Source organism: Chlorocebus sabaeus, chromosome 8, assembly GCF_047675955.1.
Source record: "Chlorocebus sabaeus isolate Y175 chromosome 8, mChlSab1.0.hap1, whole genome shotgun sequence".
NCBI lineage: Eukaryota > Metazoa > Chordata > Mammalia > Primates > Cercopithecidae > Chlorocebus > Chlorocebus sabaeus.
This window is the reverse complement of record NC_132911.1, coordinates 119128168-119149929: the sequence shown is the minus strand read 5'-3', so window position 1 is coordinate 119149929 and position 21762 is coordinate 119128168. Positions and strand designations below refer to the sequence as shown.

General features: G+C 35.8%; 1 protein-coding gene across 6 annotated transcripts in view; it reads left to right on the top strand.

Annotated features, from left to right (window-relative positions):
• The window catches only part of TRPS1 (transcriptional repressor GATA binding 1), a 260386-nt gene extending 239044 nt beyond the window's left edge, over positions 1-21342 (top strand). For all 6 annotated transcript variants that reach the window (XM_008001399.3, XM_008001403.3, XM_073018321.1 and 3 more), the window contains 2 exons: positions 12728-12850; positions 16069-21342. In XM_008001399.3, coding sequence (XP_007999590.2) covers positions 12728-12850; positions 16069-17130 — 1185 coding nt within the window. In that variant the 3' untranslated portion in view covers positions 17131-21342. The remainder of the gene's footprint in view (positions 1-12727; positions 12851-16068) is intronic.
• Positions 21343-21762: the final 420 nt, after the last annotated feature.

Sequence of the window (21762 nt, the reverse complement as noted above, 5' to 3'; positions counted from 1 at the left end):
TAAAAATAAATTGGCAATAAAAATTAATCATAAGTTATCAATGTCTTATTTTCCTCCTACTAAAGTAAATAATTATTAGGCTGACATTTACAGCACTCTCCTAGGTACTCTATTGCTTCATTTTTTAAAATTACTGTATAACCAATTATATTTATTCTCAACTATGTAAGAAACTCATGGAATTTCTTGACAACATTGTTGGCGTTTTAGTCCCACTTCTAAAAATATATTGCTTTAATGAAAATAAAAACAACTAGTGACATCTCACTCCATGGTAGTGCTGAAAATGATTCCATTTATTCATTTATGTGAGTGTATGTATATATATATTTGTATGCACATGTATATACATAACCAACATATGCCATATCTATACATTTTGCAAATTGCTCATAAGCTCAGACAAACAGGGACTGTTCCTTTCCTCTCCTTTCCTGGGCCTAAACATGGCCCAGAATTTATTAGTTTTCTTTTGCACTTCACAAAAGTGAAACTGTTTTCAATCTAAGTTCTAGTTTCTGTAACAATGGTTGTCCTTCATATTTCATGAGTAAAGGTATGCTTAAAGCAGAATGCTTATATGTGTACACACACGCACACGTACACACACACACACACACACACTCCAAAGCAGCCGCAGCATCTCTTCAGTTAGAGGTCAATTCAATTAAGCTATCACTAATTAAATGCCCACTGTATGCAATGCACTGATAATATAAAGATTAAAGGAAAAAGTAGGTCCTTCTTCAAGAGCCTCCTTTCCCCTGTGTGACTTGCACATGTAAATAATTGGAATCCAGCAGTCTGTCTCCTATACCTATGCTGAGAAAGTAGAACTATTTTATGATTTCAGACAATTCAATATAGGAAAAACCGAGGCAAACTAACATTCGAATGCTCCAAAAGTTAAGTTTGTACATTGTCACAAAGTTCCTCTTACGATGAAGACTAGTTTTGATATATTTGGGGTAAATTTGTAAATGTGAAATAGCAAAAGATAAGTCACAACTAAGCATTCTTTTTTTGCTTTTCATTTTTTGTATGTGTTTTAAATTTCAGCTACACTATGAATCCTTTTTCAAAATATTTTTAAGAGCTTAATAATTTTTTTCTTTTCTTTTAAAAAATCTATATTACTTAACCATAGGGAGAAATGACATTTCTTCAACACAGATGACTTTAAAAAATAATTATGGGTAATTTCTTGCTATAATTTATTTATGTCTTTTGCCGAGATTGTGTGACAAATTCAATGTATTCATCTAGAGGAAAAATAATGCCAACAGAAAAAGAATATAAACATGAGGCAGGGGAAAATAAAGTTGTTGAAAAGTTAGTGTTATATTTTCAGAGCCCTTCTCATGAAATAAAATCTCACTCACCAGGAGTTTTGTGTCTCAAGTTGGGCTGCCAGGTCTCAGTTTTGGTTTCCTGATATTCTGCTCGATGTACAAAATGTCAAAGTGAGAAACAGCTTTAACTGTTCCTTTTGGTACGGATGACTGAGGGGCAGTCTCCAGGATGCTTGATGCGATGAGGTAGTTCTTACTTTGGTATGCGATATAGTGTGATTAATAAACTCCAGATCACAGAGAGAGCCCGGTGCGAGTAAGGCTAATATGAGTGCAGTTTCCTACCCAAGACAATGTATTACCTTGAGCTAATCTGGTGGTACTGAAGAGAGAATTTATACATATATATACACACACACACACACACACACACACACACACATAACAAAGACAATCACTGCTTTCTTTTTGAGCAGCTGCAGCCTGTCCCACTAATGGACGTGCAAAAGCAAAAACTGGCAGCATAAGGTATGTGTTCGTTTTTACAGATGGTACTGCAGACAAGTTGGTAATTGAAAAGGAAGTCGTGTACGTGAGCTATTTGACGGGGCAGGGAGTAGGGACAGCCTATTACAGGACTTCCCTGTGTAATTGACTGGGTGAGTTATTGAAGAAGTAGTTTTCCCGTGAAAGATTTCAGTTATTACAAAATTACATCATTATTAAGGAAATTCATAATTCCACGTTGTCTTTTAAAAATCATGTTATTAAAACTTTAGAAATCAACTCAATTTTCCCTGTCTGCACAGTACCTCTATCATGAAATTATCTGCTCGTGGTCGTTTTCACCAGTAGTGGTCACAGAGCTCTTATTTAAAGGCACATCTTTCGTTTGAATAATGACATAACATTAGGTGCTTATTTTAATCATTGGAGAGGTGTCCGTAAATACCTATGATTTTATGTGTCCTGAGGACATACAAAATTGAATTAAATGAGAGATAATATTTTTAATGGTTTATAGTTTCAAAAATAAATGAAATTCAGGTTCATTTGTTTTTAGTCTCCCACCACCTCACTCCCCGTGTTTCTAAAAGTCAGAGAGAATGGCATGTTCCCAGAGGTATTCCCGAGATAGTCTGTGAAGTATTTAATCCAAATTGCATATTTGGCATCAGGGTCATTTTGTGGACACATTCATAGTTTATTATTAACTCTTTTAACTGTTTTGAACCTCTGTATATTTAACTCATGTATTCCCATATGTTTTTGTTGTTTATATTAAAATAAGCAGTGGTTGCCATCTTTCTGCTGAGCAGGCTAAAGCCTGTGTTTTAACATCTGACTTGTACTGAATTATTTCAATTGGATAGCCTGTAAAAACTGTTTAGAGTTAGGAGTATTTTTGTCATTACTGTTCTGTGATGAAATGCAAAAGTACGTCACGTATGAAAAGTATAATAGTAAACTTCATAGATAGATGAAGAACATGAAGTTTTATATATAATATTGGCAGAGTTTTTAATCAGACATTATTTAAAATATTTTTATATTATCTGATTCTTGAGGAATTTGGTAGAATAACCTCATCTCTCAGAATTGCCAGTAATTTATCTTGAATAAAAATGATACCAAATATCACAAAAGGTCTCTGCCTTGGAGCATACACATATATAAAAGAAATCTAGTAAATTGGTACCTGAACATGTGTGTTTACAGAGCATGTCAAAACCCCAGCACCATTTTTCTTGCCCCAACTCTAGCCAAGTCTTCTGTAAAAGCAAACAGAGACTTTCATCCGCAGCTAACCTCCCATGTAGCAGGCGCTATGAGAAGCTAAGTCAGTGGTGTCACCAACTTCTGCTTTTAAGCAGCGGCCTGTTTCACATACTTTTTTTATTTTTTTGACACAGCAGGATCAAAACACATGTACTGCATCCCTCCCCCTTCCCCAACACTGCCCCCCCATCAGCCAAGTGCTCTGTTCCTCTGGCTATGACTGTGTCGACCTCAAAACAGCTCGTTGCCATATCTGATGAAGGGTGACTCATTTCTTTCTGGTACCTCAAAACTTGCATAATTTCAATCAGCTGTTATTGGGTGGTTTGAAGAGATAAGGGTTCTTTAAGGCCAGGATATTTTGAAATATTTTTGGTAAAAAATTCCCCAATCTCCTCTTTACTAATAAGGGCTGAAACATGGTTCACTGTGGCTTTCAAGTGAGGACAACCTGGGTTTGTATCTTACCCCTATTATTCAGCAATTGCAAATTGCTTCTAAGCCTCAGTTTTCTCATCTATAAAGTGGAGGGAATAATAATAATGATGATAACAATACTTGCCTCTTAGGATCATTGTGAAGATATCAGATAATGAGACGAGTCCTATCGTATGTTATCCTGCAAACACATGTACAATGATGATTATTTAAAAAGGGACAGAGTTAGTCAAACAAGAGGATTCTATTAAATAATTGATTCAAAAATTCTTTTTTATTTATTAATTTTCTATTTATCTGTTTTAGAGATAGCATCTCACTCTGTTGCCCAGGCTGGAGTACAGTGACATGATTATAGCTCACTGCAGTCTCGAACCCCTGGACTCAAGGCATCCTCCCGCCTCAGCCTCCAGATTAGCTCAGATTATAGATGCATGCCACCACACCAACTAATTTTTTTTTAACTTTTTGTAGAGATAGGTTCTTGCTGTGTTGCCTTGATTGATCTCAAGCTCCTAGCCTCAAGCAATCCTCCCACCTTGGCCTCCCAAAGCACTAGGATTACAGGCATGAGCTACCACGCCTGACCAAAAATGCGTTTTAGAATATGATCCTGTCTTATTGCCTAGACTTAGAGACCAGAATGTGTTTTTTGATGCTGGATAAGTCAAAGAACTATTGTCAGTTTCATACTTCATCAATAAAAGGAGAGTAATAATAACTAGTAGTTCACTGTAAATCTAAATTGGGATAAATATGTGTTAGGAGTTCTTAATCTTGGGATCTGGTTCCGTCAGCACTCAAATCCACAGGAAATCTTTGGATACATTTTGTGAGGGACATGCTTTTGACCATGTTAAAGTTATTTGGAAAATATTTTACACTTTATTTTTTCTGGGGAGTGTCATAAATTTCACCAAAAGATTGTATAATCCCCAAGAGTGTGAGAAACCATCAAGGAATGACTGAAGTGTATATAGCTGCCTCAAGGGTGGCAACACTTCATAAACCAGTTATTGTGTTAGGTACTATGAAAAGAATTATTGATTATTATTTTGTTCTGTTTCTTTCAAAATAACCATTATATATTATAAATTTAAAAATATATCATTACATATTATAAATTATATGTCATTATATATTATAAAGGCAGCCCTAGAAAGGTGTAATACATGAAATATTAATAACCGTATTTGTCTAATTAAATGCCTAGAAGCTGAGACTTTTGGACTTTAGGACTTTTCTAGAAAGGTCTTCATCACTGATATTTTTATGATATTTTTATTTTTAGAATGTGAACCTATCCCAGAATAAATCTGCTTATTAAATATATTATAAATAAAATATGCAACAGATTTATTAAAAGAATCAACTCTTGTGCTGACACACTGAAGTTTAAGAGGTGCTAAAATTGTTTAACTGTGCCTCCGAACGGCCTTTTATTATATTTTTTCCTTCCAGTGTCAGATTTTGGCACTGGCATAGAAGAAAGTCCCTGTAGAGCTACTTTCCAACCATTGTTGTAGCTGAAGGAAGGGTGAAAACAGATACATGATGGCAAAAATAGAAGCACTGAGAGACTTGAGTAGTTCTTTTAACAATAATGACTTTCACGTGGAATGAAAAAAAGACAGTGCAGACATAAATTTTCAACCATATTTTTAGCTGTCCAAATGCGTACTTGCTGTAAAGGCAGAACATTATTACAGAAACAGCATGGTAAGAACTCCAAAAATCTGGGTTTTTCCAATTCTGATTCTATTATGTAATTTCATTATGACATAGGGTGTTTTGTTTGCTCCTTTACCAAATATGGGGTTAGTTACCAAATATGGTGTTAAAGAAGGGAGATGGGGTCCTCAGACCTGTGTAATAGGTTTTATATCTGTGTGATAAATTTCTAAAACCTTGAGATGTAAAGAATCTGTATGAATAAAGAGTGGGATATACCTGGGGAAATGGTGATTTTCGGCTGTGTCACTCCTAGAATCACCAGTTACATCTCAGAAGAGATGAAGCTAATGTATTTAGCACAGTAGCATTACCTGATATATTGGGTAGCTCCCTACGTGGCGACGTTGTCAGTGGGATAAGTCTTAGATATATTCATATCTCAATGCAAGGTATGATTACTAGAGTATGTATTGCCTCATGTCCTGGAACAAAAACTGTTCTATTGCTCTTAGCCAGAGATGCCAGTTTAGTTTACACTGGTCTCCATTATCATTGCTGATGTGTTGAGGAAGTGAATTTAATAAGCAGGGTAAACAGGTTTTGTTTCCAAGCTCTATGGTGATTATAAGATGGGTGCTTGGCTGAACCTGATAGAGTCCCTTCAGTTTTTTGGCAAGAAATCTGAGGGCAAAGAGGACTGTTTTAAAGCAGGCAAAGACATGCTGTACAGCCCATTTCAACGGATTCTTCACAATTTTATTTGAAACAAAAGTTGGCCAGGATATTGGTAAACTATTGCTTTCTGTTGGCAGAGTGCTTTCCCTGCTCTTGTCCAATTGTTGGCCAGCCTGTGCTCCTGGTAAGAGTCTGGCTATTCATCTAAAGGTGTTTATTGCAAACTATCATCTATTTTTAAGTTGTTTTAGCTCCTGAATTCAGTATATTCCATAGGATCTACTGATGTGTAATCAACAGCTGGTTAATTCTGTTTTGGAGGGGAAGAGGGCAGGGACATGGCCTTCGATGTCTCCTAGTGGTGAATGATAGAGATAAGAACTAAAATAATACTCAACACTTACTGAATTATTGAATATCAACAATTACTGAATATCACCTACATATGTGATGGTCATGAACACATATACTCATGTCAAATCTGTTGGTTGCTAATAGAACAATGTGATTGATAGAACATTATGACTAATGAGAAAATAAGCAAGTATTAATTTGTTTCTGAAATGACTTAAACTATTATACATTTTTGCAAAGGAGCACAGGAAGTAACCCCTCTGATTATTAGGTAACTTTTAGCCTTTAAATGAGATTTACGAATGGGAAATGCTTTGGTATCCTCAGAAAAGTTTCCATGTAATTCACATGATTTCAACTGTCAATGTTCATGAACAATTTCTGTTTGTGTTACTTTAGCTCTATACTTAGTATGTTTTTAGAAGATTCCACTGGAAAATCTGCAAGATTACAGACCATATTTGTCTTATTCTGTGACCCTGGCTTGTAGCACAGTGCCAGGCACATGGTGGACATGCAATAATTACTCCCAGAACTTAATCGAATTAATTTACCACTGAAATTGTATTACTGTGAAATCATACCAGAATCTTTGTTCATAACCGTCTGCGCATTTCGCTAACATGAACATTGCAAAGAATTTTTGATATAATCAAATAAACACAAAATTTTTAAAGAGTTAAAAATATTTGAGGTACATTCATACTAACATTATATGAATCAAATTTCAAATTGATTCGGTTTAAAATGGCTAAGATATAAAACCATAAAAAAAGTGAGTAAATATTCTGCCTATCAAGGCTTGTTATGTAATTACATGGTTTCAGTATGGTTCTTATTCATAGAAAATTATTATAAAAGATAATTTCTTCACACATTCCTTCACCAATGGAAACTTTTAATATCTTGAAGATGAATATCCGTGTCTGTAAATGTTAAGCCACTTTAATAAATCATTCAATCAAATTTACTTCAGATGAAATCCATTCTTTTTCAAAATTTGGAGATTTAGAAATCTTAAAATTTTTATATTTGGCTGGTCTTCAAATAATAAAATAAAATCAGGAATAAAAACAGCTGAACCAATTTAAAATTTAATAAAAAATGTCTTAAGTCATATCTGGGTTTCCTAACATGTATGCCAAGGCTCAGCTATTTATCAATGATATAGAGCTGACTGAAGATTTAAGTCTCCCAAAAGCAAAACTTGAATTGGAAACTTAGAGAAAATGTCAACTATTGTAACCCTCGTGTTGGTGTTAGCCATGAACCTAAAGACAAAAGGTATTGTGTTTTGTTTGTTTTAAATATTTAGTCATTATACTTATTGGTTTACTCTAAAGGGGAGGGAAAAATTACATTGGATTTAAAGTGTATTCGTATTAAAAGATAGGTAGGTCATTTTCTATTTCTATTTGATGACTGTTCAGATCCATCACCTACATTACTGTTGTGAAAATCAGTATTGTGGCTATAATATTTGAAATACCGAAAGGGATCAAGGGCTCAAAAGACATGCAAATTATCACTGAAAAGCATTTGCCAGGCAATCACTGGCTTCGAAACTCCTTGCAGTTAACTGTTCGTACCATTATTCATCCTTTTTCACATAGGAAATTACCAGCCAACGGAAATGGCCTGGAGACAACACAAATGCAACCTAAATTTTACTGATCAAAGCATTAAAAGAAAAGCAAACAATCATTTTCTCGAATTGCTGATTCCAGAATTTTTTCTGTAGAAATTTTGAGTTGAGCTGACTGAAGTAGATTTGGGTTTTCAGCCAATCCTCCTTCACTCTTGCCCTCCATTGAAGCCACGTAGATGTGGAAGGTGAACTTAAGAGCAGTTTAGGGGCAGAGATTGCCACTACTCTTTGTGACTTTACATGTGTGAGTGGGCAGTCTTCCCTCAGTCTGAGAGGAGAGTATGATTTGTGCTATATATGCCCCTCAGGAATGCCAATTGGTGTTATCAGCTAGCTACTTATTCCTACCTATTTTCCCTCCCAGCACTGCTCTTATCCATATGACCCATAATTCTTCCCTCTCACGCACAAGGTGATGGAGGTACAAATGATTATCTCTTAAGACAGCTTGTGGGAAAAGGAGAAATTTATTATTTAAACATAAACAGACACAGATAGAACCATCAGCAATTTGTGACTATAATGATATAGATAAAAGAGAGCTACCTCCAGCACCTAGCAAGTACCTGGCATCAGCTCCTTCTCAAAAATACATGTGGGGCTGGGTGTGGTGGCTCACACCTGTAATCCCAGCACTTTGAGAGGCAGAGGCGGGTGGATCACCTGAGGTCAGGAGCTGGAGACCAGCCTGGCCAACATGGTGAAACCTGACCCTACTAAAAATACAAAAATTTGCCAGGCGTGGTGGCGGGTATCTGTAATCCCAGCTACTTGGGAGGCTGAGGCAGGAGAATCACTTGAACCTGGGAGGCGGAGGTGGGCAGTGAGCCGAGATCACGCCACTGCTCTGCAGCCTGGGCAACAGAGTAACACTCCGACTCAAAAAAAAAAAAAAAAAAAAGTGTGGAAAGTAGGAGTGGACAATGAATTTTCTTGATTGTGTTTTCTACAACATCATCAGCCGTCTCTGCCCAACTCCAGATTAATTTGTCAGCCTGAATGGAAGACATTTAAAAGGGATTTAAAAAAAAAAAAAAAAAACACACACTACTTTTTTTCCTAAAATATTTTTTTCTAAAAATAGTGATAGAAATAATAGCAGGCAGGATTATTTTCAACTTTCTTAATGTTTAGCCTAACGGAGCACTGTCCCAGGTGCTTATTCCTTACAATACTCAATGACGATTAGGAAACGGGATTTCTGCCCTTAATAGGCTTACTGCAAAGGAGAGTGACCAAGTATTTTAAAATTGCCATGCAGGATAAAGTATGAATGAAATAAGGTCGTTAGTGCTTTTCTTTTTCTTTAAGTTAAAGCCAAGCTTTGTTTTTGAAAATAGAGCACAGGAGGCTTCTACTCTGCATTCCTTTGGTAACAGGCTGCTTCCCTGTCCTTGATTGGGCTAAGGATGGTGATAACTTCAAAGGAAATCCCTTACTGTGTCCTGCCAGGTTACACTGTACACAGTGTGACCAGGTCAGGACTCGCATCTGTATGATGCTTTAGAAAGATGTGGTTCTGCAGCGACACGGCTCAGGACACTCACTCCCTACTTCTCCCACCTTCTGTGCTGCTTCCAGAAATTTTAATTGCACCAAAAATAAGGTTCTACTAGGCTTACCAAAGTACTAAATTTGTTTAGATGGGAGGTAACTTCGTGTGTGAAAGAATTTCTCACCTACCTCCCACTCTCCACCCCCATGCAAGCTTGCTCCTATTGAATTCTAGGTGCGAACACCTAGATATTTCACTCTGACTCAACTTTCCATTCTCGTATTTGATAAGATTGATATGAAAGAAACACATTTAACAATATTCAACCTCATGCTTTAAGCATCTCTCAGATATTAAATAACAAGATTCAAGGGCTAAAAAGAAAACTAACAAAATATTTTTCTCATACAAAAGAAATAATAATTGAATTCTCTTGACAAATAGGAGTTGAGCACTTACTACATCCCTAGCACTGTTTTAATTGCATCTATTAATCCACACAAGGATCACATTAGCCGGGCGTGGTGGCTCACGCCTCTAATCCCAGCACTTTGGGAGGCTGAGGTGGGCACATCACCTGAGATTGGGAGTTTGAGACCAGCCTGACCAACATGGAGAAACCCCATCTCTACTAAAAAATACAAAATTAGCTGGGCATGGTGGTGCATGCCTGTAATCCCAGCTACTCGGGAGGCTGAGGCAGGAGAATTGCTTGAACCCAGGAGTTGGAGTTTGCAGTGAGCCAAGATCGCGCCATTGCTCTCTAGCCTGGGTGACAGAGTGAGACTCTGCCTCAAAAAAAAAAAAAAAAAAAAAAAAAAGGAATCACAGTAGCTCACACTGTAAAGATCGGAGAACTTTAAGCATTGAAAGGTTAAGTGACTTGCCCAGTGTTGTGCCTGGCAAATGGCAGAGACAGGTTTTGAATACGAGTGTTCTGACACCTAAACCTGATTATTAACCTCCAAGCTCTACTGACTCTGAATAAGTGTATTCAAAGTACTCCTGATATATTTAAAATGTGATATGGTTTGCCTAAAATATAGCAAACTATATTAGAGTCTTAAGTGCAGCTTTTAAAGCAAGCTGTGCTTTTGGAAACCAGTGCTGTAATTTCGGGATTTTCCCTCTAACTAATGAAAGGCATTTTCTTTGCAAGAGAATTAAGCACCAACTTGTGCAAGGGTTGAAACACTCACTGAAATCAGGATTACACCCACTTTGGCATGGTGTGTCAAGCACCCAGGGCATAAGGAAAGAAAAGCAGGCTGGAGAGAATGGTTACACATTCACATTTGAGCCGCAGCCATATATGTGGGTTAGTTTCCAAATGGACATTTACATTGCCCTTGTGTGTATCAAGTTGGTGTTTATTTGCAAACATGTTATTTAGATCTAGGAAAATGACAGGATAGCCCCAGGAAAGTTTCACAGTTATAACCTAACTAGGCTCCCAGTTTACTTTGCATAAAGGGCGTCCCCAAAATGTTTGATAAACACAACTTCTAATATTTCATTGATTTTGGGGGAAGCAGCAGTCCACTTTTGCAGTAGGCCCTCACTGGAACTTGCAGACTGACACCCAACATTTGTTATTGCTGTTATTGAGACTTAGAAACTCATGATACATTCCTGGTCCAGAGTTGGGTGGGGGGAAGGAGAAAAAGGGGAGCCAGAGATTATCTTTGAAAATCTAGTTTTTATTACATCACCTAAAGTAGCACAACCTGCTACACTAATGAAATCGTGTTCTTGGTTTAAAAGGGCAATTGTTAGCCTGACTTTGTGCTCACTAAAAACATTCCCCCAATCTTGTTAAGTTATTGCTCTCATTTCAGATTTTTATGGCTGTGCAACTTACCAGCCCTCATTTCTTTACGTTTCATTCATTTTCCTTGTATTGATGATTAATGGAGGATGTCGAATGTTAGAGTGAGCAGGCATCAGCAATTGCAAGATCATAATTAGTTTAGCTGACGAGGGCCTCTGATAGCACTTGCATCTGGATGGAAAAATTACCCTATAGGGAACTGGCTGCTCACCAGGTCTTTTTAGTGATACATTGTGAAACACCCGATGAATCAAATGCCCTTTCAATGCCAAGAAAGTGTTCCAGTCTTGAAGCCAAAATTATGTCTGCAGAAAGCTTTCCATTTGAAATGTATCAGAGTACAATTATAACCATTGTATTTTCTTGGCAGGGATACCACTCCTCTACAGTATGGACTTGAGTTAAATAAATTGCCTAAATTTTATGAATCCCTGAAATTTTGACTTATAGCACATGTAATATTTAATTTCTAATAAAATTAGGTTCCAGCAAGACTTTTTCCAGTCTTTATCTAACATGCATATTTTATCATTAAAGGCTTTGCTTCCTAGAGAAAGGAGAGCCGAACTACAATTCAGGCTGTCTTTTTTTTTTTTTTTTTTTTTTTCTTTTTTTTTTTTCAGCAAAAGAATTCCATTTCCTGCCTGTTAGTATTTGTGCCTACAAACACAGCCTGACTTTTGTTTAAGTGAGAAGTTTAATGGAATCATTACTTGATAGCAAGAATGGAACAAGCAATACTAATTATCTAGTTTTAAATATTCTTAGGTTATTTTGAACCTGTTGATTACAAAACTCAGGCCACTAGAATCAATTTGTATTTGGAAACCCTTGTGATTTCCAAGTCTAAGTCAAATAAAGTAAATAAATAGCCATTGAAGGGTCTGTGTTGCCTGACCTAAGTAGGTACCTCATAAGGGTTCTCATTAGTAATACTGTACTTTTAATTGGCTGAAGTTTCTCCAAACCCTCTCATGTTTGAGGAATAGAGGAATCTTTCGGATTTTACAATTGCAAACGAAAGATCAGAATTGAGTGTCTTATATTCTCTTAATACTTACGTTACATGAATGACATACAAAAACACAGAAATCAAGTTTGATTTTAAATGGTTTACGTTTGTTCCAAACGTGACTATATTTTAAAGCTCAGGTGGCATGTGCTCCTCCTTTCCAAAGTGTATTAAACATATTGCCATGTTCTGTCGTTTTGACTTGTGTTTTGACACTTTTAAAAGGTATATTTTAGGGTTCCGCATTTAGGAGCCATCATTAAAGCCATAAAACCCAAAGTTCAAAAAGTTAAAGCTGTTTCTATGAAAAGCCTTTGGTGTTCCACACACCTCATCCATCACTGTAGGGTTAATTATAATGAAAATCAGTGGTGCCTATTAAACACAATTGAACCTGACCTCATTATGGGCAGTGTGGTTTTATACTGTCATTGTTGCTAGTTTAAAGACAAAACTCCTGGGTTGATTTGGTCTAACTCCACTGATCATGTGACTCACCTCTGACCTTGGGTTTTTTCCCCTGTTTCAGAGGCGTAGAGGCTCCGGTGTTTTTTGTGCCAATTGCCTGACCACAAAGACCTCTCTCTGGCGAAAGAATGCAAATGGCGGATATGTATGCAACGCGTGTGGCCTCTACCAGAAGCTTCACTCGGTAAGAACTTGTTCCACTCTTTCAGGAAAAGCTTTATAAAACAGTGTTGGCCTGGTCTGTGGTGTGATAAGTCCCATTCCCTGGCTTGCAGTGCCTACCCCCGCAGGGTTGTTTAATACAGTCACTTGGAGTGCATGTGTGATTTATGGTGAAAGGGGCTTAGATGTGATGGGGAGATAGGTTTGAGGTCATTAGTAATGCATTATGCTTCTTTTGATATAAAAGAGGAAAATGATTGATTTCTGGGAACTTCACAGCAGATAGTTGAATTAATGGTTATCAGAATTCAGTGAAATTATTTTAGGTAAAAAGGAGAAAATTTTTAGAAGTTTCAGAAATATGCAAAACGTTTTTAAAAATGAAAAAGGATGCTTTCATTGTTCAGTATAAAATAAAAGGCAGGGAAAGAATTAGTATTTTTTAGTTTACCTTTGGAATTCGCAAGTGTTATCTTGACCGCTTTAGGGGCTGGAGGGACACATTCGGAAGGATAGTTCTGAACTGAACCAGGATCAGAGAATATCACAGGAATCTCCACAGTGCCTTCAGTGGGTATTTCAATAAGGTATCTGAAGTTCTGAATAGCACACACACCAGGGTAGAGTAAGGTGCAAAGTCTTTTAAGATCTCCAGCTGGCTTTGGCTCACGGAGGTCCTTTGAATTACTTTTCCTCAAATTTTAGTTAGAATTCTGTAATAAAATTAAAACTCACAAATCCTCCATCTGAATATGGATTTGACTTACTGAAGGATTTTTTTTTTTAGTTTAGAAAGTTCATCTGCTGACAAGAGCTGCCTTTAAAATAGGAATCCCCCACTTCGTAAACAGAAATTTATTTCCCTGTGCCTTTTTCATTTTGTTTGGCATTTTACCATAGCTCTTAGCACAAGCCAGTGAATACATTATGGCTACAGGGAATACAATTTTAGACAAAAAACGTTCTCATATATGGACTATTGGAAGCACTCCTTAAAAAATGCATGCTGCTAACAATACTAATTGGCAGTAACCTGTAAAAACCTTAGTTATTAGCATGTAGCAAGTAGAAAGATTCTGCCCCCCACCACATACCAACTTATTTTTTTTTTAACCTTCATCATTTAAGCATAGCAATAAGCTTCTATTTAATGGGAACTGACATTAATGATTTTAATTGAACTCTGGCCAATCATAGGCCAAAAGTAAATTAAAATACTACTCTGCCAGATTATGGTAATTTAACCACTGTGATATGAACTAAACTATTTTCTAAATATTATTTTAACATACATCTATCCAGAGGTAAGACGTTTTTAGTTTTGAGGTTTTTTTAAAAACCATACATTGAAATACATAAAGGCTATGTTCACATTTCATGTCAAAAACTGACACAAAAGTTATGATTGTTTAAAAAAGGAATGTATGCAAATTTCAGGTTTCTTTACAGTGTATAGATTAAATAATGCATATGTTTATAATGCTAACATGAACTCTTTGTAAACTTTTGTAAATCTGAGCAAAAGAAATGCACATGGCATAACTAAGCTGTGTTACATTTTCTTTCTTAAACTAACAATGAATTGTCAATAACAAGTGTGTTATCTTTCTTCACTTCAAAGTACATTTGTAACAACAGAAATGTTCAAAAAAGGATTTATAGTTGTACTCGTTCAAGATATAAGAGGTACTCCCTTGCATTCAAGTGTGTCACTTCTAGGAATAATTTATAAATTATATTTATATTTATTTTAAAGTTTATATTTATATTATAACATATTTATGAATATGTGTTTATATTTAAAAATTTATAATTTGTAAAATTATACATTATATATACATAATGTATAATTTATAAAGTTACAAATTTATAAATTTATATTTGTAGTCATGTTTTATGTAGAAATTATTTTCTGATTTCAGTAGTCTTTTAGAAAAATCAGACTTTAGCTCATTTAAAGATTATCCTAAAGTTTTAACCTATAAATATGCATTAATTTATCAGACTGATTCCTTTGATTTTATACATCAAAGAGCTCCAGCTGCAAGTGAAGTTTTTATTATAGTCTTATCCATGGATTTAAGTCATATTATATAAATACCTGTTGAACATGTCCATAAATACCAATCATGTAATGTTTAAGCTAAACAAAATACTTAAGCTGAATGAAAGTTAGCACTTACTTTAAGAGTAGAGTGACAGATCAGATATTTAAACCAAAGCTACACATGAATTTAGATTTTCAACACAAAACTAATGCTTCACCGATTAACAAGTAAAATCTTTCATCATAAATATATTATTAAAGGGAGAGAAGTAGAAGTGAGAATAAAAAAAAATCCCTCTATATTGCTTTGATGACCTGATATATTTCCGCACAATTCTGTCAGTTTATCTTTATTTATGCTCTGATATTAATATTTTATATCCACATTTGCAATTATTTAGAAGCATGCATGTATTAGATGCTTAGGTTGCCATAACAAAATACCATAAACTGGGTGGCTTTAAACAGCCAAAATTTATGTTTTCACATTCTGAAAACTAGAAATTGGAGATCGGGTTCCAGCAAAGTTGGATTCTGAGGAGGGCTCTCTTCCTTACTAAGCCACCTTCTATCTGTGCCCTTACACAGTGGAGAGAGATGTCTTTTTCTTCCTATTCTCATAAGGCCACAGTACCATTGGATTAGGGCCCCACCCTTACAACCTCATTTAACTTTAATTTCCTACTAAGGACCTGTCTCCAGATACAGTCACACTGTGGTTTAGGGCTTCGACATATAAACCTATTCTTTCTATAGCAGTGTGTAATTTTTCCACTGTTATCAATATGTATCGTCTGTGTTACTCTTGTATGCTGGCATTTTAGTGCACAACTCAAAAATTGAAAAAAAGTATTTCAGAAAAATCACATCACTTCAAGTAACTTTCTACACAGTTTCATCACTAAATGATGCAATCTCAAAATCTGTTGCATTTGGAAAGGCTATTTTCAAGTAGATTAAAGTTTTCAGTCCCCCCTACAAAGATGGACATGATTTAATTAGAGTAAAATAGTGCACTTTGGTTACTTCCTCTGATCCTGCTTAGGGCAAAAGGAGGAGATTTAGTAAATCTACAGCAGAAAGCCTATCCCTGCTTTGAACTTAAGCATGGTTTATATTTGTGAGGAATTTTTAATGCATTTTAATGTATTTTTTAATGTTTTCCTTTTATGTATTGTATGTGTTCTCTGCAGACTCCCAGGCCTTTAAACATCATTAAACAAAACAACGGTGAGCAGATTATTAGGAGGAGAACAAGAAAGCGCCTTAACCCAGAGGCACTTCAGGCTGAGCAGCTCAACAAACAGCAGAGGGGCAGCAGTGAGGAGCAAGTCAATGGAAGCCCATTAGAGAGGAGGTCAGAAGATCATCTAACTGAAAGTCACCAGAGAGAAATTCCGCTCCCCAGCCTAAGTAAATACGAAGCCCAGGGTTCATTGACTAAAAGCCATTCCGCTCAGCAGCCAGTCCTGGTCAGCCAAACTCTGGATATTCACAAAAGGATGCAACCTTTGCACATTCAGATAAAAAGTCCTCAGGAAAGTACTGGAGATCCAGGAAATAGTTCATCCATATCTGAAGGGAAAGGAAGTTCTGAGAGAGGCAGTCCTATAGAAAAGTACATGAGACCTGCGAAACACCCAAATTATTCACCACCAGGCAGCCCTATTGAAAAGTACCAGTACCCACTTTTTGGACTTCCCTTTGTACATAATGACTTCCAGAGTGAAGCTGATTGGCTGCGGTTCTGGAGTAAATATAAGCTCTCCGTTCCTGGGAATCCGCACTACTTGAGTCACGTGCCTGGCCTACCAAATCCTTGCCAAAACTATGTGCCTTATCCCACCTTCAATCTGCCTCCTCATTTTTCAGCTGTTGGATCAGACAATGACATTCCTCTAGATTTGGCGATCAAGCATTCCAGACCTGGGCCAACTGCAAACGGTGCCTCCAAGGAGAAAACGAAGGCACCACCAAATGTAAAAAATGAAGGTCACTTGAATGTAGTAAAAACAGAGAAAGTTGATAGAAGTACTCAAGATGAACTTTCAACAAAATGTGTGCACTGTGGCATTGTCTTTCTGGATGAAGTGATGTATGCTTTGCATATGAGTTGCCATGGTGACAGTGGACCTTTCCAGTGCAGCATATGCCAGCATCTTTGCACGGACAAATATGACTTCACAACACATATCCAGAGGGGCCTGCATAGGAACAATGCACAAGTGGAAAAAAATGGAAAACCTAAAGAGTAAAACCTTAGCACTTAGCACAATTAAATAGAAATAGGTTTTCTTGATGGGAATTCAATAGCTTGTAATGTCTTATGAAGACCTATTAAAAAAATACTTCATAGAGCCTGCCTTATCCAACATGAAATTCCCTTCTTTTATTATTCTTTCTTTTGATGAGTAGGTTACCAAGATTAAAAAGTAAGATAAATGGTCAATGAGAAAGAATGGAAGATGGTAAACAATCACTTTTTAAAACCTGTTAAGTCAAAACCATCTTGGCTAATATGTACTGGGGAAATAATCCATAAGAGGTATCACCAGATTTATTTATTTTATTAATGATAAAATATATTTATCATTAATAAATACATTTATTAATGTATTTATAAAGAAAGAGACCAAAACTGTCTAGAATTTGAAAGGGTTTCCATATTATTATACTAAAGCAGTATTGGACTGGCCATTGGACCATTTGTTCCAAAACCCACAAATTGTTGCCTAAATTTATAAGTATCATGAAACCTTAGGCAGAGGAGGAGAAATTGAAGGTCCAGGGCAATGAAAGAAAAATGACGTCCTCTCAATTTAGTCTTCTCTCATTGGCCATGTTTCAGATTTTGACCTAGAAATGCGAGCTGTGGTTAGGCTTGGTTAGAGTGCAGCAAGAAACATGACAGATGGTGGCACGCTGTTTTTAGCCAGCCCTGCCTGTACATACACATACACACCCTCTCTGATATTTTAGTCCTTTAGATGTTCAAATACTCAGTAGTCTTTTTGTTTGCGGTTTAGATTTCATTTTGTCCACACATGTACCCATTTTAAAAAACAATGTCCTCAATGCTTCCGTAGTAATTTCATTTTAGCCAGGTATTTCTTTCTTGTGTGTGATGAGCCAGTATGGATTTGCTTTTCTAAGCCTCCTGTTGGTTACTAATCTCACTTGGCACATTATAACTAAAGGAATCCCCTCAATTCAAAAGCATAGATGGATACAAATGTCAGACCATGGGTTTAATCTGTTTAGAACACATGGCATTTCTCCATAAGGTAACCTGCTGTATTTATTTATTTTCTTTTGGTTAAATATAATTTCCAAACTTTGTGGTCAGGCAGCGTCTAAGGTTACGTTACCACAGACTGACAGTTGGTATATGTACTAGTCAATCCCTTCATTAAATGTATACAGATTTAGTTAAGTAGCATTAAATAGGATTCTTAGGAGTATGTCCTCATAGAACTTTTAATACTTAAGGCTTTGTAAAAACTATCCATGAAGGGAAAGCTCCTCAGCATAACTGCTCAGGGAAATAGGGCTAAATAACTGAACATTAAATAATTGGTTAAAGGTGCTGTTAGTCGAGCCTCAATGCTTGCTACAAGGATGTATGTACAAGGACTGACTTTAATAATTTGCATTATATTATCCCAGCCAGTAGTTTATTTTTTGCCACGGAGATGTAGAAGATATTACAAGCTACTGGATGCACTGTCAGATTAACTTATTTCATTAAAGAAGTTGGGAGAACAAATAGGAAAAAAAAAAACTTATTTTTCTAGTAAATATTAATGTATTACATTTCAAATAATGGTGCCTGACATATTGAATAATTATTTTCTACAGTGTACGTATGCAACAAAGATATTCCATCATGCATTAGAGTCAGTTCTGGCTCTGCCTAGCTGTTTACATTTGCAAATGTAGCAAACAAGGTAATGAAGCAACTATTTCTATTGCAGTAGATATCCTTTTGTGTGTGTGTGTGTGCATTAAAGTTGTAAACGGTAACATGAAACAAATGAAAGTTCTTGCTATAATGGTATGGAAAACAAGAAGGAAATGAAAATATTTTTATGCCTACTTAGGAAAAAAAGGGTAGCACTATTCATTCCAAGTACTTTTTTTTTTTAATTTTTAAGCTCTTAACTCACATTGTTATGCTTAAGATGATAAACATATATCCTCTTTTTATTGCTTTGTCTATGTTTCATATGAAACATTTCAGAAATTATTTTGATAAGTGTTGCTGGAATCTGCAACGCTGATGTTTTTATTGCATTCTGTAGTCGCATTTGCACTCCATTTTTACATTAATTCGCAGTTGCTTTGTATCGTTTTGTTTTGTTTGGGTTTTGTTTCTTTTTCACAGTGCCGGGTCTTCGTTTCTTAAAGTTGGATGGCAGGTAGAGTTCAACCAGTTCGTGACTGTTGTAGCGAATGAAGTTAAAAAAAATGTCTTTCTGATGTTGTGTTGTCATTTTCATTCTTGCATTTTTTGTTTGCATATTAAAAAAAGAGAAAAGAGAAAGCAAGAGACAGAAATCAGGACTAAGTCCTCTGCTTCAGTTTCATTGTTAATGGGCCTTATTCTGATCTCACCTGTCGCGTAGCTCTAATATTCACATAAACTGAAATAAAGAAGTGGAATGAGGAGCTTTGACATTCAAATTATGTGATGTAATTTATCTTCCTTAGGAATTTTGATGGATACATCTCAAAATATATAGCCAGACTTGAGAGGTGACAATTAAAGATCTAAAAAAGAGAGGAGATTCCCCAAACAACAATATTTAATTTTCTTAGTAAAAAGAATAACAAAATGCATCATGGCAATCCTTCAGCAACATTATCTATGTGGACTGCTTAAATCAGCAAAACACCAGAAGTTTGGTTAACTTGGACAATATGGCAAGTATTACTTTTTGGGCAAAACTACTCATTAAGCAATTTCTCTAGTGTGTCGGACACAAATAGGTTCTTTATTTTTGTCATGTATGCCTTTTTATTTTCATTCAATTTTTTTTTCTCAGACAGACATAGTAGTAATGACTAGCATTGGAAAATACATATCACTATTCTTGGAATATTTATGGTCAGTCTACTTTTTAGTAGAATATTTTTGGATAGCATTGACACGATAGATCTTATTCCATACTTCTTTATTATTGATAATTTTATTTTCATTTTTGCTTTCATTATTATACATATTTTGGTGGAGAAGAAGTTGGGCTTTTTTAAAAGAGACAAAAATTTATTATAACACTAAACACTCCTTATTTTTTTGACTCATTAAAGGCTTTATTCCATCTCTCAAGATACATTATAAAATTTATTTTTTTAATTTAAGATTTCTGAATTATTTTATCTTAAATTGTGATTTTAAACAAACTATTATGGTACGAAACCTTTTTTTAATGAGGAATTTCATGATGATTTAGGAATTTTCTCTCTTGGAAAAGGCTTCCCCTGTGATGAAAACGATGTGCCAGCTAAAATTGTATGCCATTTGAAAACTGAAAATTTGTGTATGTTCTAAATTGAGCTTTGGATCAAATTTTAGACCAGGACCAGCTCATGCGTTCTCACTCTTCCTATTCTCACTCTTTCTCTCATCACTCACCTCTGTATTCATTCTGTTGTTTGGGACAGAAAAGTCATAAAGAGCCAACCCACCTCAGAATGCTGTGGATTGAGAGAGACACTACATAACTCCAAGTATATGAGAAAAGGTCAGAGCTCTAAGTGATAACTCTGTAGTTCAAAAGGAAAAGAGTATGCCCAATTCTCTCTACATGACATATTGAGATTTTGTTTTAATCAACTTTTAAGATAGTGATGTTCTGTTCTAAACTGTTCTGTTTTAGTAAAGGTAGATTTTTAGAAAACAAGCATGGGAATTCTTTTCTAAGGTAATATTAATGAGAAGGGAAAAAAGTCTCTTTAACAGCTCTTTGTTGAAGCCTGTGGTAGCACATTATGTTTATAATTGCACATGTGCACATAATCTATTACGATCCAATGCAAATACAGCTCCAAAAATATTAAATGTATATATATTTTAAAATGCCTGAGGATTACATTTTTCTTAATAAACTGAAGAGTCTCAGTATGGCTATTAAAATAATTATTAGCCTCCTGCTGTGTGGCTGCAAAACATCACAAAATGACCAGTCTTGAGACCTGTGAACTGCTGCCTGTTTAGTAAATAAAATTAATGCATTTCTAGAGGGGGAATATCTGCCATCCAGTGGTGGAAATGTGGAGTAAAGAAACTGGTGGTCTGCCTCTGTGCTGTATGCCAGCCTTTTGCCTTAAGTTGAGAGGAGCTCAACTTTAGCTACTGTCTTTGGGTTGAGAGCCATGGCAAAAAAAAGAAAAAAAAAAAAAATCAAGGCATCTTTGGTGAGCCAGTAAGGTGAAAGCTTGCTGACTGTTCAAGGCACAAGAGAAAATTGAGGAATTGAAATGCAACCTGAGTATCAAACTAAATATTCTAACCAAAGGTAGGTACTGTTAGGTGGAATTCTATCAGCAGGCAACTGCAAATGAGAAGAAGATAGAAGGACGCCCATCGGGACTTTGGAAGGCAGTGTTATTTTCCCAAAGAAAGACATGGCCAAGAACAGAGGGATGGCTTCTTTGCAGAGCACTCCTTTTGGTTTTTCAATACTGTTTCATAGACAGTGGACTCACATGTTGTGGTGCAGTTGCTTAGAAAGCATCCTAGTTAATTGCAGTAATTAGAACTTCTGCAATATGCTAGGGCAGAAGTATGTCAAGTCAGGGATGAAGAAAATGTGAAATTCAAGAGTAATCCACATGTGAGAAACTAGATAATGTACGATCATGTGTTCTCTTGAAAGGAAAGGGAG